This window comes from Haliaeetus albicilla, chromosome 9, assembly GCF_947461875.1.
Source record: "Haliaeetus albicilla chromosome 9, bHalAlb1.1, whole genome shotgun sequence".
Classification (NCBI taxonomy): domain Eukaryota; kingdom Metazoa; phylum Chordata; class Aves; order Accipitriformes; family Accipitridae; genus Haliaeetus; species Haliaeetus albicilla.
In genome coordinates this window covers 19,450,731-19,465,838 of record NC_091491.1, presented here as the reverse complement: position 1 = coordinate 19,465,838, position 15,108 = coordinate 19,450,731, and the positions used below count along the sequence as shown (strand labels likewise).

The 15,108-nt window shown below is 46.5% G+C and overlaps 1 protein-coding gene across 1 annotated transcript; it reads right to left on the bottom strand.

Moving 5' to 3' along the window:
• Window positions 1-7,667: 7,667 nt before the first annotated feature.
• ADIPOQ (adiponectin, C1Q and collagen domain containing) lies at window positions 7,668-14,418 on the bottom strand. The gene is made up of 3 exons (XM_069792009.1): window positions 14,195-14,418; window positions 10,167-10,386; window positions 7,668-9,740 (listed from the first exon to the last, which is right to left on the bottom strand). Exons 2-3 carry the CDS (start codon window positions 10,378-10,380, stop codon window positions 9,214-9,216), a joined length of 741 nt encoding a protein of 246 aa, XP_069648110.1. The 5' UTR covers window positions 10,381-10,386; window positions 14,195-14,418; the 3' UTR covers window positions 7,668-9,213.
• Window positions 14,419-15,108: the final 690 nt, after the last annotated feature.

Sequence of the window (15,108 nt, the reverse complement as noted above, 5' to 3'; positions counted from 1 at the left end):
TATGGTATTTCTCTGGATTTCTCAACATCCTCTGTTTCATCATTCAATGTACGTTAAATCAGCATTCTGACATTTACTCTGCTTAGTGTCTGACGTTACAATGTGTCCCTAAAGGAAGGGTGTTGCTGAGGCAGTCTCCTTTTTCTTTTTAGTGTTTGCTTTGCTTAAAGAGGCAGGGATTTCAAGCTTTCCTCATTTGAAACCAATGTAAAGATTTTGACTGAGTGGTAGCAACTGCGTTTGGACTGTTTCTAGCTTTGGTGCTGTTTTTTCTCCAAACTAGATTTTGAGAAATGAGCTGCTGCCAGAAAATGGAGGTTGCATTCTGGGCAGGTGCAAAAGATGAAATAGATTTTAGAAGCAACTCTCCTCCTCTGCTCTTTTAGCTACTTTCTTCTGCTGATGCCCAGATTCCTCAAGATGGTCACCTTGGTATTGGAATACTTCCTTGTCAGTGTTTTGTACAGGCTTTTCCTTTGTTTTTCATTTGCCTGCCTTAAGTTTTAAGAAAGTTGAGCTTTAAGTTTGATCACAGCAGCAGGAGTATATTCTGTGATACAAATCCATCTTGAACAGTTGCTTGTCGGTATGAATGGTGTTCTCTTTTTAGAGATGCCTAAAACCTCAGTGGAGTGTTGGTTTGAAGGTGCTGATGGTGAGTAGTTCTAGTTAGTCTGCGGGCAGTCAGCCTGTTGACAGGAAATAATCACAAGATCTTAAAATCTCTGTTAAAATTGATTTAAAGGTCATTTGTCTGCCTTGGCTATTTCATTTACTGAGCTTTGATTCCTATACCTTTTGTGGAGATTGACACTACTCATAATAGGTGTTTCTGAGCGAAAGAATGAGGCTGTTCTATCAGCATTTTGCACACACACTGATGTGCAGCACTTCATAAGCTGCTGGGTACTGCTCAGTATTTCAATGTCCAAATAAAGGCTATAGTCTGAATAGATCTATGGAGGCACTGAGGTTAGTGTCATGAATTGTCCCACTGACTTCATTGGGACAGCTGGCAATGTATAAAGCTGACCTTCTGCCTGAGTTTTGCCAGGATGAGGTCCCAAGTGCTAAAATGCTTTAGAAAGGGCGTAGCCAGTTGTGCAGCACAGATGAAAAGGAGTAGCTTCAAAACACTTGAATGTCAGCTCGTTCCCTTTGATACTCTCACAAGGCCAATTCTCTATTTGCAGGAAACTGCTAGCTGTCACAGTATATTCTTAGGAATAAGAGTGCAATCTATTTTGAGATGAAAATAAGTCATTGTGAGAGAGAAAGTTGACCATGCTAAAGGAAGCTGACTGTCATCTGCATAATATTTCTGCCGTGCCTCTTCTCAGCTGGCTAGCTGGTTAGCAGGAGAATCCAGTGTACCACTGCTCTTCATGTGAGCAAGAACAGGCAAGCTCAGACCTAGTGTGGTAGTAGTGGGTTTTCCTTGGTGGTATTTTTTTTTTCTTAGTTAACTTCCAGGGAATTAAAATAAAAGGTTTTCTTCTTAATATTTTACTTCAATAATTGAAGTGGAAGGTATTTTTCCTCAATAAAGAAGGAATTGATTTTAGATTAATAAATCAAGTACTTCCTGCTTCCCCAGGGTGTTGGGAAGCTGGCAGGCATCTTCCTGCTCTCAATGTGCAGTTGTTCAGCACATGAAAACCTGCTGGGCAGATGACAGTGCAGCCCTGTTCTCTGTGAGTCCCCCTGTCAGTCATGGGGTTGGAATGTGAGTGTCACATCAGGGCTCTTTTGGAAAAGCACTAGCACAATGCAAGTCAGTCCTTGGCAGCAGGGGTGGCTTTGAGGACAAGGATTTGCTTCTATGTTTTTGCTTCCAGATTTATTTTTTTTTCAGTTTGCCTTTTATATTTGTTCCAGTTGGTCTTTACCAAGCAGCAGGGTCAGAATCCTAACCCAAATGATAACTTTTTCTCAAGATACTACAGGGAGTTCAGAGCAGTGTCTTTAAGTTTTTAAAATTGGCAAATAGGGCATTTTTTGCTGAATACTTCTGTGTTGTTTATGGAAAAGACCATTTGCATGTAGCAGATTTCTAGTCAGCTCTAATTTTAGCTGTGTTCATACTACCTGGTCTGTGGCTGTGACATGTATGTACAAGCCTTATACAATTGTGTATGAACTCATGTAAACTTAAAACCTCTTCAGAGAAAAGACTCCATTTTGTATGTTGTTGTGAATAAACAGACGTACAGCTGAGAATGTCACATATGAGGTGGGTGACTGAGCAAGGGAATACGTATCGAGGGAATGTGACAAAGCATCCCTGGTACAGTCAGGAGCTGCTGCCACCAGGGGGTCTCAGAGTCCCCCAGTCCAGCTGAGGATGCTTCGGTGAGGACACTTGCAGAGGGGACTCCTGTCACTGGACAGTGACTGTCCTGTTGGAGAGCTTCAAAGTGTGCTCCCACTCCTAGCTCCCAATAAAACTTGCTGAGCAACGTGCTGCTGTGGTCTTTTGGTCTCCTACTGTTTTGAAGTTGCCTCTGCCTCGCTGTGATACAGGTACTGTGGTGTGGGAATCTCCTTTCTCTGTGTTATACCTCGTCTGGGATGACAAATCCACCTTGGCCTTAAAAGACTAACCAAAACATGTTACAGAACTAGAATAGCTTCTCTAGAAACCCCTGTCTAGGCAGCGAAGAAGCTGTGCTGTCCTGACTCCTTTGGGCAGAGCACTGTGTTTTCACAGATGCCCAGAGGATTGGAGGGAGCTGGGTGAGTTGCTTCATATCCCTGTCCTTCCCTGCCTGACTCTAAGGGATTTAGAGAAGGGCTTCAAGTGGGATCTCCTCCTCTGCCTCCCTCCCTGAAGCCTCTCCATAAAGCTGTGCTGCTTTATGGGAGGGATCCCAGAGATTGCCCTGTGGGTAGGAATCCTCTGATATGCCACACAGGAAGAAATGGATGTTGACATTTAATGCTTCTATTTCATTGGGAATAAACCTTTCCTTCCCTGTGGATTGGCTGGAGCGTAACAAACTGCACCTACATGTAAGGAGGTCACACAGCTGTCCTCAAAGAGCAATGGTGTTATGCTGGGCTGGTCTTCTGGGATGAGTCTAAGGATGAGCTGAGTGTGGGTTTGCTGATTTTCAATCCCACGGCAGACTGAGTCTTTCCATCGGGTACCTATGTCTAGTAAAAACATCATAAAAACATGTGGCAGCCTTGCTCCCAGCCTGGGTATGTTCAGGATTGGTTTCCTCCAGAGTATTTCAAAGGGTAAACTTAAAATCTGATATTTCCTGCATGGAAGTACAACGGCTGATTAGCTAAACATAGGACTTTATCCTAATCCCTTTGCCTTCTTCCATGCCGAAAAGCCTCTAGCGAGTTTATACTTCACAAATAAATATGATACAAATCTTGCAAGCAATTTATCTCTTTCTCGTAGCTCTTTATGGTTTAGTGCAGCTGCTGTTTGTATTCCAATTAATTACTAGCACAAGTGATTACCTATAATTGTGTTTAAAAGGGCCACGGATGCTTTCACAGGTGGTTTCCCTGCTGGATGAGACTGGCCAGCCTCTCTAGCTGTAGCCACGTTATTTCTCCCTAATTGTTAGTGCAGTGACTTAAATCTTTCATTGGGGAGTGTTGTTGCTTTCTGCCTTCAAGAGAGCATGCTGCCTTCCTGCTGTCTTTCTTGGAGCAGCAGTACAGGGAGGGAAGATTCAAACACAGCTGTCAAGATCAAAGGAGCTGAGTGCTCTCTTTGTAACCTGCCCTAATTACGAAGTGGCAAAGGAGACCTCATTCTTGGTGTCTTCATCATATTTGTTGCTATCTAATAGGAGCTGCTGGCAATGTTTATGCCCAGAGGCATCCCATTTGTGTACCTGCAGCAATACATTAGTTTCTAAAGGGAAAGCCATCCATTTAAATCTGCAACAGCTAGAGAGGCGGTAAATAGCGAGACCTAACTTTGTGCTAGGCATCTGTTGTCAGGATTGATTAAAAAAACCCAAAGTAAAACATTTACATTTGTTGGAGAGCAGGTGATTCTGTGCCCTTTCAGCATGTCAGTGTCATTCTTGGCTCTTTTGTTACAAGATAATTGTATGTTCAAAGCATTGTGCAATCCTTAGGTGCCATCCCAGGCCTTGGATATGTGCCTATTTTGGCCAGGTTTTCCCATCCCACAGGTTTATGAAGCGTGGAAGGAGAGTAAAACCACAGCAACTCAGTAATGGAAAAAGGCTGGATTCATTAGGAACTCCCCTGACCTTGTCCCCCAGGACCTCACTACCCTCCCAAACCCTATTTGCAGCTCTCCCCTAAAAGCAGCACAAGGCCAGCATGGTGCCCTGCAGCTCCCTGCCCTTGGGCTACTGCCACCACCCTGGCTATGTGCCCCAGCAAGGCAAAGCCAGGGAGGTGGAGGTCTGACATCCATACCACGTGCAGGGATTCAGGTGCTTCCTGGGCTAAAAGAACTCCCCAGGGGCTTGTAGCCTGGCAGGGTAATTGCTGGTCATGCTCATTTGCTGCTCCTGAAGCTTGTCGGGACATTTTTGGCACCTTGAGACTTCACATGCAGACACCTGCAGGGGCTGGGCAGCCTCGGGAGGCAGTAACAGAGGTGCTAAGGGCAGCTTCAGGGCTTGACCCTGGCTGCAGTGGGGCAGAGGTGTGCTTGCTGAAACCGGGGGGTTTCTCTGCCTGCCCTGTGTCTGTGCTTGCTTTGCAGACGGGTGAGCCTCTGTTGGGAGCATTTGCCTTTGGGGAGAGCTGGGAGGGGGCTGATTGCTGCTCCTGGGGGTGCAAAATGACTTTCTGGGTGGGTAGTGGCTTAAACTGGGATTTGGTGCCTGCTAAGGAGGTAAGTGTGTATGTCTCTGGCTGAGCACTGTAGAGCAAGAATCTTAGAGACTTGAGGTAAAGACTTCATAAAACAGTGCAAATCCCTAAAGGGAGGGCTTTGACTCCCTATTTCCTTGCAGCAGGGCCTCGCCTCATTCACAGCCTGCTGAGTGGGCTGCACTAACTGGGGGACTAGTCTGTTGTTTGCTGTTTTTTCAGGTGCCTGGCTGGGACATGCATGAGTGATGCAGGTACCCTGTGTGAAGCATCCTTGTCCGAGTGGGGAGCTGGGAGGAAGATGGTCTCAGCACTCACAGCCTGGAGGGTGAGTCTCGTGGTGAAGCCACATTTCAGTATTTATGGCTGTGAGAAGGGGAAAAAGCCAATGCACAGAACAGTGGTGCCTTAATGGCTTCCTTCAAAACTTTTCCCAAGTGCTTTGTTTTACTGTGTTTACAGGGGTTTCTTTCTTGATAAAACAGACAGCCTAGAAAGGGTGTGCTATTCTCAAGCAGGAACTCTCTGCTTGACCAGGTTTTCAGCCTGGGATTCAAACCCTGAGGTTTAACCCTTTCAAGTGTGTTTGAAAATGTCCTATAAAGACAGAAGTCCCTACTGTGCTTTGGGAAGAGAGGAGGCTTGCACCAGAGCTGCTTTGCTGCCCTCCTGCCGTGTCGCAGCCCTGCCCTGCATTGCTGCATGTGCAAATGCTCTTAAAGGCAGATCCTGCATGAACTGGGCAGCCCCCTCCTTTATGCATCCTTGCTGCTTACAGGGGCAACAGTACTTGTGCTCATCATCGCATGTATTTTACATATTACTTGCCAGGGTTGTGTTTGGAGTGTTGGGCAGGGTTTGGGAGAGGTTGCATGCTCATCATATTTAGATGAGAGACCTGGTGCAAGTTGAGGACAGCGTGCTGTGTTGTGCACTGGTGGGAGCATGTGGGAAGGAACAGAAATGAGGTCCCCATGCCAGCCCTCTCAGGGAGAGAGCATGGGGTGGCTCATCAACCCAGCGACTGAGGAACAACTAGGGTGCTTTTGAGGGAAGCCATGTTCCTGTTTTTCTGTATCTATTTTTGGTGAAACAAATACCCGCCTCAGCAAGCAGCCTGACTCCTGCCCTGACAGCAAGGTGTCAGCCCTGCAGCTCCCCGGGCTAGAGCCAGAGTCCACAAACACCTCCGGTGCTGAACCCCTGCTCGCTGCTCCAGGGGAGTGGAGTGCTGCAACCCCCCGTGACCCCGGTTTCCATGTTCCCATGCAGCGTGCGAGGAGGCATGTGTCTGCGCGTGAGGTTGCTGCTCACAGGGGAGTTTGGAAAAGCCATTTACAGGGTGATAAAGAGGCTATATGTTTAATGATTAAATAAGATAGAAGACCTTATGTACTAATATGCAGCATTCTTGTGGAGTTTTGCTACCTCGTGGTCTGTAATAATGTGCATGTGTGTACATATAAGACATATTCTTCTCATATATGAATATAGCAGTGACTACAGTTTTAGGTGACACAGCCCTGAGCACCCCCACCCTGGCAGCTGGGGCAGGGGAAGACCCAGGACCAAAACCAGAGCCAGGCTTCGAAACAAGGACTTCCAGGCTGGGTCTCTGTTGTGGGGCTTGTTTTGGTCCTTCATGTAGCCCTCTGCCATCCTGCTGCCATGGCAGCCAGGAGGCCGACCAGGAGTCAGTGGTGACCCTGGGCCTCTCCTGGGTGGCTGGTCATCTGCCGCAAGGTCTGATGGCACCTGTGAGCATCCTGAGTGGGGTGTGGGATGATGTGGAGGGCAAGCAAGCATCTGGGGTTCAACAAGGCTTTCCCATAAGGGCCAGCATGGCCCCAGTCTCTGAGTTTCTAACACACAGTGTTTCTTGCACTACAGCCATGGTGACTTGAGGTGGGAGATGCTGTTGGCCTGGTTGGACGTCACATTGATATGGATCACGCTGGTGATGGGGCAGTTGCAAGGGGTGCTAAGAAATCGGGGGTTTTGCCCTGGCCTAAAGCACACAGCATCAGACGTGTGTGGCAGTTTGAAAAGCCATGGTGTACAGGATAAAACTGTAAGCATGTTTGCTCCTGCTGCGTGGCAGCAAGGAAATGAATAATTTGTTTTGGCTGCCTCTTAGGAACTAGTCTTTAAATTAGTATTTTCTACTAGTGTTTATCCCAAATGGCTCTTAGCACTTTGGTTGTTTCAATTTTCCCTGCCTTCAGAAAATCCATCTGAAAATATTTGAAAAAAACACTGCAAAAGCTCTAACTTGCTCCTTTCAATTTAAGCCTCTTATGCCATTTGATCCAGCAACTGCTGCATTTTTAAATCTCCTTCTGTTTCTGGATTAGGTTTTTGGTTTGGTGTTTTTTTTTTTTTTCTTTTCCCTTTTTTCTTTCCTTTCCCATTAATTTACACAATAGGAGCAGGGTTTTTCCCAGCTCTCTGAATTCAGCATGATCAGATTGAGCATCAGTTTGGTCCTTGCTAAATCTAGTCTGCTCAAAGTCTCCTGGGCCAGTGGAGGCCCAATCTCTGGCTGGCCGGTCAGGGTGGATTCAGGCACAGTGGTTTTGGGGAAACAATCTGGAAACCAGAGCTCTTGTTATCCAAAACGGAGGCAATACAGTGTGAGGTGGTGAGATGCTGAAGCCTTGATGAAAGCGAGACAGTGGGCAGTTTCTTGGGAAAGCAAAAGAGGAGTGTCCCTGTGTGTGCCAGCCCAGGGTGCCCCCACCTTGCTGGAAAAAATGTATCTATATTTTCCTGGACTGCCTGGTGAGGCTAGGAGAATGTCCCTTTCTTCAAATCCTTCCCAATGACGCATACAAAATGTGGGAGCATTCTCATTAAGAGTTTTTTATTGTTGTTATTATTTGTAATGTGGTAATTCACTGGAGTGTAGAAAATGCTGCTGTTGGAAGTAATTTCAGTTGAAGCTCTTAATGCTGTTTTGTGCTTGTAATAACGCATTAGCTCTGATCTGTGTTAGCTTGTTCTGAAGCTTAATGGGAGTCTTCTTTGAATGTATCTGAGAAACCATCAAATCCTCTTTTAGCTGAAAGTCAAGCAAGCTCCTTGGAGAGCAGTTTGATGGGATTGCTACTAATCCCAGCCTTAATACTCTTCCCCCATTAAGGTAACCTTGCCAAGAGCTGGGGCAGGTCCTGGAGATGTTCATCCCAGGAGCCCACTCAACATGGGAGGTTGCTGCACCACCACCTGAAGCTCTGCCCAGCTGGTGTGCAAACCATTGCTTATGGCACACTTATGGTGTGGAAAAGTAGAAACACGGTTGCTAGATCTCAACTTCTGACTGCACTTGGAAGCTATTCAGAGGGGAGATGGAACAGGATCCTGCCAGCTTGCAGATGGAAGATGCTGCTCGTGTGCCGCATGCTGGCGGCCTCTCGACTGAACAAGTACTCGTGCCATCACTGCCATTGCCAGGTGAGTGATTTGGGAAGGGACACCTCCACCCTAAGGTCCCCGCTGCCCAGGAGCCTTGAGGGACCTTCTGCTCCCCAGTCAGACACGGTGTTTGCTGGGGAGCTGCTGTCATTGCTGAGCATCACAACTGTGCAGCCAACACATCTGTGATCACCTTGGGACCCCCAAAGCCACAAGGTCAATGGGCTGCTTTTGTTGTGTGGCCTCACTGGTGTTCATATGGCTTTTCAGATAAACCAAAAGAGAAGATCCCTGCCCTAAACAGGCATGCTGTCTACATTAGAGATAATGATAGGGGATAAACATAAAAGGAAAATCAAAGGATTAAAATAAGTGAAAGTTAATAATCTGAATATATTCAAAGATCTGGGCTAAAGAAGGGAGACAACAAAGCATGGGTGGAAGTCAAAGGCCCTAATAAGACAGGGAGTTATGATGGAAAAAATGGAGCCATCTGCTCCAGCTGAAAACAAGAGCAGAGATGGCTTTCGTGAATAGTCTTCTCCCTCTTCGACTCAAATTTTAAAATGCTGGCTAAAGTGTGTACCATTGATTTAAATTATTTTAGGTGGTTAAAAAGGGAAATTTAGAATGTGATATTTAAACGTAACCAATTTTTCTCTTACCTCTTTTAAATTTAAAAGCAGGTTAGGCCATCTTGAGAGTTACTCTTTCATGATGTGGCAGGAGTGGTGTTTGGCTTTGGGCCCAGGTTTCCATGAGGAGAGCAAGAGCAGAGGTAGGAGTGAACTCTTGGTCCCATGGAAGTTGCTCCTGTATAACGTCACTGATTTCACAGGAGACAGGGTCCACCCTTGGCAATCGTTGCCTCCACAAAAGGCAATTTTCTGGTAAATACAGTATAGCTATAGCGCCAGTGCCCCAGGTTGCTGTCTGGGGTTAAGCCACCTCATCCTTTCCCATGCAGCACCCCCTGCTTTAATGGACATCCAGGTCTGGGTACAGGAGGAAGCCCATGAAAGTGGAATCATTGATGTTGTCGGCGTAGACGCCGTTGTTGTCCCCCTCCCCGTACACCTGAAGCCAGACCTCATCCCCAGTGCTGAGGTGCAGTAAGACAGAGCCGCTTGCTTGGTCAACGTTGTTCTTCTGGAACTGGTCATAGGTGAAGATCACTGCCTTGTCCTTCTTGTAGAGGCTGACCTTGACATCCGTCAGGTAGACCGTCAGGTGGTAGGCAAAGTAGTACATGCCGGGGATGCTGCAGAGGAACTTGCCGGTGCTGGCGTCATAGTGTCTCTGCTCGTTGTAGAAGATCTTGCTGAAGCGGATGGGGACGTTGGGGTGGGGGGCTCGTTCTGTCAGCCCCACGCTGAAGGCAGAACGGTAGACGAAGGCACCTTCACCCTTCTCCCCCTTCTGGCCTAGGTATCCAGGAAATCCTCTTGGCCCTTCCTGCCCTGGGACTCCTATTTCACCTCGGTCACCTTTGGGACCTTGCATACCTGGGGGACAGAGTAGGGATGGGTGTTGGTTTTGCACTGTGCCGGCAGCCACTACCCACCGGCCCAAAACACAGAGGGGGCTGTGGTATGAGGATCTGCTCGGCAGCATGGAGCTGAGGAAAGGCTAGATGGCCTCAACACCCCCCATAAGCTGAGTCAGCAAGTAGAAAGCCCATTCACCCTCCTGGCTGTATGCAGAGCTGCCAACAGCAGCATGTCAGAAAAAACATCATTAATTGGAAAAACAACTACCAGACCAAACTCTTTGACTTGGGTTGTGGAATCTCTATCCCTGGAGATATTCAAAAGTCATCTGGAAAAAGGTCGGGCATGGACCCACCATACATGAGACCTACCAGGGCTGGGCCTGGGGGCTGGGGCTGCCCACAGGCTGCAGCACTGACATACCCCCTGTTCCTCACCAACCTTCCTCTCCTTTCTCTCCCTTTAGTCCATCTTTTCCGTCTTTTCCGTCCCGGCCGGGGAGCCCGTTGTGGCCGGGATAGCCAGGCGCTCCTCCCATCCAGTTGGCACATGGTGTTTTGGGGTCGGGCTGGAGGTCCTGGGCAGCCACCTCTGTGCAATGGGGAGCCACCAGCAGCAACGAGCAAAGGAGAAAGCCTGTTGGGCCCCTCATCATCGGTTCCTGGTGTGGACAATCACTTTGTTAACTTTAAAGGTTAAGGTGGGGGAGGAGAGCGGGGGTGGGAAATTGAACAAAACCCCCACCCCTGAGTAACGGAGAGTCACAGAAGACTAAAATTTGAATCAACATATCTGAAGGAAAGCAATTCCGCTTGCCCCAAGAGCCCCTCTGCATCCAGCGTGGTGCTGGCGTGAGCTCCATGAGCCAAGCCGGGATGGGGCCCCCGGGAGCAGCGTGGACCTCATATCCAGTGCGGAGAGGAGCAAATGCCAGAGTTACTCCCCTGGCACTCGCAGGCTCTTTGCACGGGCACAGATATAGCTCGGGACCGAGCATGGCAGATGCCAGAGTGTCTGTGGCCGATTTCTTCGCAAAGATCTGCTCAATTAGCCATGATACACTCTGACTTCTGCCTGGCTGAGTGAGCAGCTGATTGAAAGTATGGGTCTGACAGAGCCTGTCTCAAAACCTCAAAAGCCTTTAAGCTGAGCAGGTGGCTTATCACTGCATGTACAGCGTGCTAACCTGGGTGTATCTAATGTGAATAAAAACTACAGCCAGCCTTTCCATCTCTTCCAAGTGACCACATGAAATTATGATACCAGTTTTTTTCTACCCAAATTCTGTTTTTTGATTATGGGAAGACAAGTTGCACAGTGTTTAGGCATTGTAGGGTCATATTTTTCTTTAACCTAGTTGCTTTGCTAGTCAGAGCAATTAGTGCTACTCCCCAGAACCAGGTCAGTGGTGACACCCTATGGCCAGCCTGAGGGTTTGTTCTGATGCTCCCAGAAATCAGTGGGACCTTGGTGGGCTTTGGGTCAGGCTTTTAGGAAACAGATATTTTAAAACTACTATTGTTGTGTGATTTTGCTCACGGGGCAGAGATTATACCCTGGAACAATAAAGGTATCCTGTTATGAAGATTGTAAGTGGCATAATAGGCAATAAAACATGAATAGCAGCATGGCCATTAGAGTCCCTTAGCTCTGTAATTTCCAAGAAAAATAATATTTCAGAGCAATTCCTTTGCAGGGTTGATTTTCCTAGGCAAGCTATTTAAATGTAATTTTAAATAATGTCTTATTAGCTCTCACGTAATTGCTTCAAAGGAAGCTAAATAAATGTGCTGGTTTTGGCTGGGATAGAGTTAATTTTCTTCACAGTAGCTAGTATGAGGCTATGTTTTGGATTTGGGCTGGAAACTGTTGATAATTCAGGGATGTTTTCGGTACTGCTAAGCAGTGCTTACACAGAGCCAAGGCCTTTTCTGCTTCTCATCCCACCTCACCAGTGAGCAGGCTGGGGGGGTACAAACAGTTGGGAGGGGACACAGCCGGGACAGCCGATCCCAACTGACCCAAGGGATATTCCAGACCACATGACGTCATGCTCAACAATAAAACTAGGGGAAAGGTTGGCTGGGGGGGCCGCTGCTCAGGGACCGGCTGGGCATCAGTCAGTTGGTGGTGGGCAATTGTTTTCATTTGCATTACTTGTCTTTCTTGGATTTTTTTATTTTTCTCTCTTTGCTATTTTCCTTTTCATTATAATTATTATTATTATTATTATTTTATTTTATTTCAATTATTAAACTGTTCTTATCTCAACCCACGAGTTTCCTTACTTTTACCCTTCCCATTCTCTTCCCCCATCCCACTGCAGGGGGAGCGAGAGAGCAGCTGTGTGGTGCTTCTTTCCTAGCTGGGGTTAAACCACGACAATAACAAAGAGGTTACCATGATTTCAGTTTTTGTAGGATATTCGGGGGGCTTTGAAGAAAACTTCAAAGCTCTGCTTAATGACTTAGGTGGGCAGTACCTAACTCATAAAATCAGGCAAGTCCTAAAACCATGCCCGCCCTGCCGGGCTCCAGCAATCCAGCAGCCGTGTGACACGCTGCGATGGGGCTGGGGCGTGGGCTCTGAGGCAGTTTTGGGGCTGAGGGTGTCATGGGGTCCAGCAACCACAGCCTGAACCTCAGGCAGCGTTTCTGCATCTCTGTGCTTTGGGAAGCGAAATGCCCCTTTGCAACAAGGGATGTAGTGATTGTCCATGAACTAGGGTGGTCAAGTGAAATGGATGTCTATAAATCCTAATAGTGGCTTGGTCTGGCAAGCGAGGGTGTGCATATTTGTGTCACGCTGTGACACAGCCACTTTGCCATGCCCCAGTGGACGACACTAAGTGGAGGGACCCCTGTCCCCCTGCCTGGGTCCCCTTTGGCTTGGCTACATGCATGCATCCCTTCAAAATCAGCACAGGCTCTCTGGGGACATCTAACTGCGTGAAAACATGCTAGTGTTCAATAAAAATCTGCCTCAAAATTGCATTTCTTGAGCTGTGTTTTGGTGATCTTGTTGCAGTTCCACTTTCTCATATGGCGCCTAGAACTCAAATATCATTAAAATTTTAGTGATGTGTGCCCCAGAGCCAGGTCTTCTGCTGGTGCAAAATAAAACCCTCCTTTACGGTCAAAAGCGGTGCAAATTTGAGGCAGCCCAAAGCAGGGAGCTTTCCTGGCAGATGACTGTCCAGCTTGCTCTGATGGGCTCGAAGCGATGTCTGTCCCACAGCATCCCTGGGCGGCTCTTCACTGCAGGTACGTAACACAATCTAGTTTTCTCCTTTCTCATAAGAAAAGTGTTGTGATATGCCAATAGAAGACGATTTTTATTGCTACAGTTTGACTCAAGCACAGGTGGTGTGCTTGTTTGAGAAACAAATTTCTCTGGCACAAGTATGTCTTACAAAGGGGAAGTTTTAAGCTATGTCTGCTAGCTCTGAGTTTAAACTCTGGTTTAGGTATGATATCCCTTTTCTATATTTTTCCCATTTCTTTTTGTCTTTCCATCTGATTCTCAGCAGTGTAACATGAAATAATCTGCTACTTTGAATGTCAGTTGTACCTTTTGGACAAGTAATAGATGAACTAAGTACTACTCTTGGTGGCTTTGAGTTATTTCCTTGGCAGCTACTCTATTAAAAGCTCATGTGCATTATATGAAGCTTATTCATTTATCAGCAGAAATCAGCACATCATCCATAAGAACAATGCCATTCATAAGTGCCACACAGTGATTCAAACCACAATTCCAAATTTTAAATTACACATAACACTATATAAATATTAGTGTGTATATATATTTGGGGTATTTTTAATATATATTATTATATATATATTTGGGGTATTTTTAATATATATAGTGTATATATATATTTATATATTTTTTTAAAAAACCCACACCTTTTTGCACAAAACAGAACAAAAAATCCATCTGTTTTCCAACTCTAGTATTTTCTTCAAAGGTTATTAACCAGAGGTTTGGCTTATGTTGATCTTTTTTTCTTTCTGTAATTACTTGTAGCATATTTTTTGCTGACATTCCAGCAGTGACTTGTTCCAGGGCACTCGCACCTTAAATCTGGGTGGTGCAGGTTTCTGGCAAGGAGCTGATATGACTCAGGGAGATTTGGGGCAAACCCAATCTTCCCAGGAGTCTTCGAGGAAAGAGGTGAATCAAAAGGTGCCAGTACGGTACCCACTGTTAGAGCCATGTAGTTTTTTACTGTTGTTCCTGACTACTTTTGATTTAGGAGTTTTGATCTCTAAATAGTGTTTCCAAAAACGGGAGTATGAATCTAAGGGACATCGGTTATTCTTGGTTTAAAACACTCGCTGGCTATTCTGAGAATAACTCTAAGAAAGGAAAATCCTTGCAAACAGAAAAGTCTGTCTGCCTGATTCAGCCCAAAAGAAGAGAAAATCCTGAACTTAGTAAGAGGGGAAAAAAAAAATCATGCTTACCAGCTGCTTTGAGTCCTAGTTGGCTTGCTGCAGTCTCTTTAGAAATGAAGTCCAGCTACCACATCTCTATCCCTAAGGGCATGGGGAGCTGTCAGCTCAGACACTACATTTTCCATTTGCTATTGCGCATGCTGACCTAAAAGTTGGGTTTTCCCATTAATTTTCTCTGGCCATCACTGAAGTTTTGGACCGCTTATATAATCCAGTCACACTGGGATAGCTTTAGCCTTAACAGGGAAAAGATGGGTTTGGGAATTTGACAGGAACTGAAGGAGCAATGGTTTGCTGGAGAAGTCCATGTGAAAGCCTGCTCATCCAGGGCAGGGCTTGTACAGCACAAGCTGCTGCTCTGTGTAAATTGGGAAATGTTGTTGGCAGCTGATGGAGAAAGTGTGTCTACAGCCTTGCAGTAACACACTCAAATGGGTTTTTTTCAACGTGTTAGTAAATGAATTACTGCGTGAGAAGTTTGGTCTTCTTTTAAAGCAAGAGCCGTTCCTGCCTGCAGGCTGCTGCTGCACCAAAGAAGGGCAAAGCTGCCCAAGGGGAAGGGCAGTGCTGGGGGAAGAGTTTTGTCTTAAGCCAGCCAAGAACATGACAGCGCTATCATAAACCATCAGAGTAATTTCAGCCCTACGGGTGGTTTTCAACCTATTGCACATTTTCACTTTAGGTCAAAACAAAGTCTTTTTTTCCCCTGTGTCTCTCTCCTTCCAAAACAGAGGTTGAACCTCAGAGAGCAGAGGCTTTCCTCTCCACCTGCTCTGGGGCAGTTCAAGGTTAGCTAAGTGGGACCTTGGCAAACCTGGGCTCACAAAATCGAACCAGGAAAAAATAGTGTGATGTGTGTTGTTGCAACTGGGTGTGGGGAGCTGGTGCCCTTGGCAGAGGGGAAACTCATCCAAGGGAATGTC

Coding starts and splice junctions, on each gene's coding strand:
- ADIPOQ (XM_069792009.1), bottom strand. CDS start 10,380: ATGATGAGGGGCCCAACAGGCTTTCTCCTTTGCTCGTTGCTGCTGGTG. Junction 9,741..10,166: donor GGGAGAGAAAGGAGAGGAAG/GTTGGTGAGGAA, acceptor TCTGTCCCCCAG/GTATGCAAGGTCCCAAAGGT.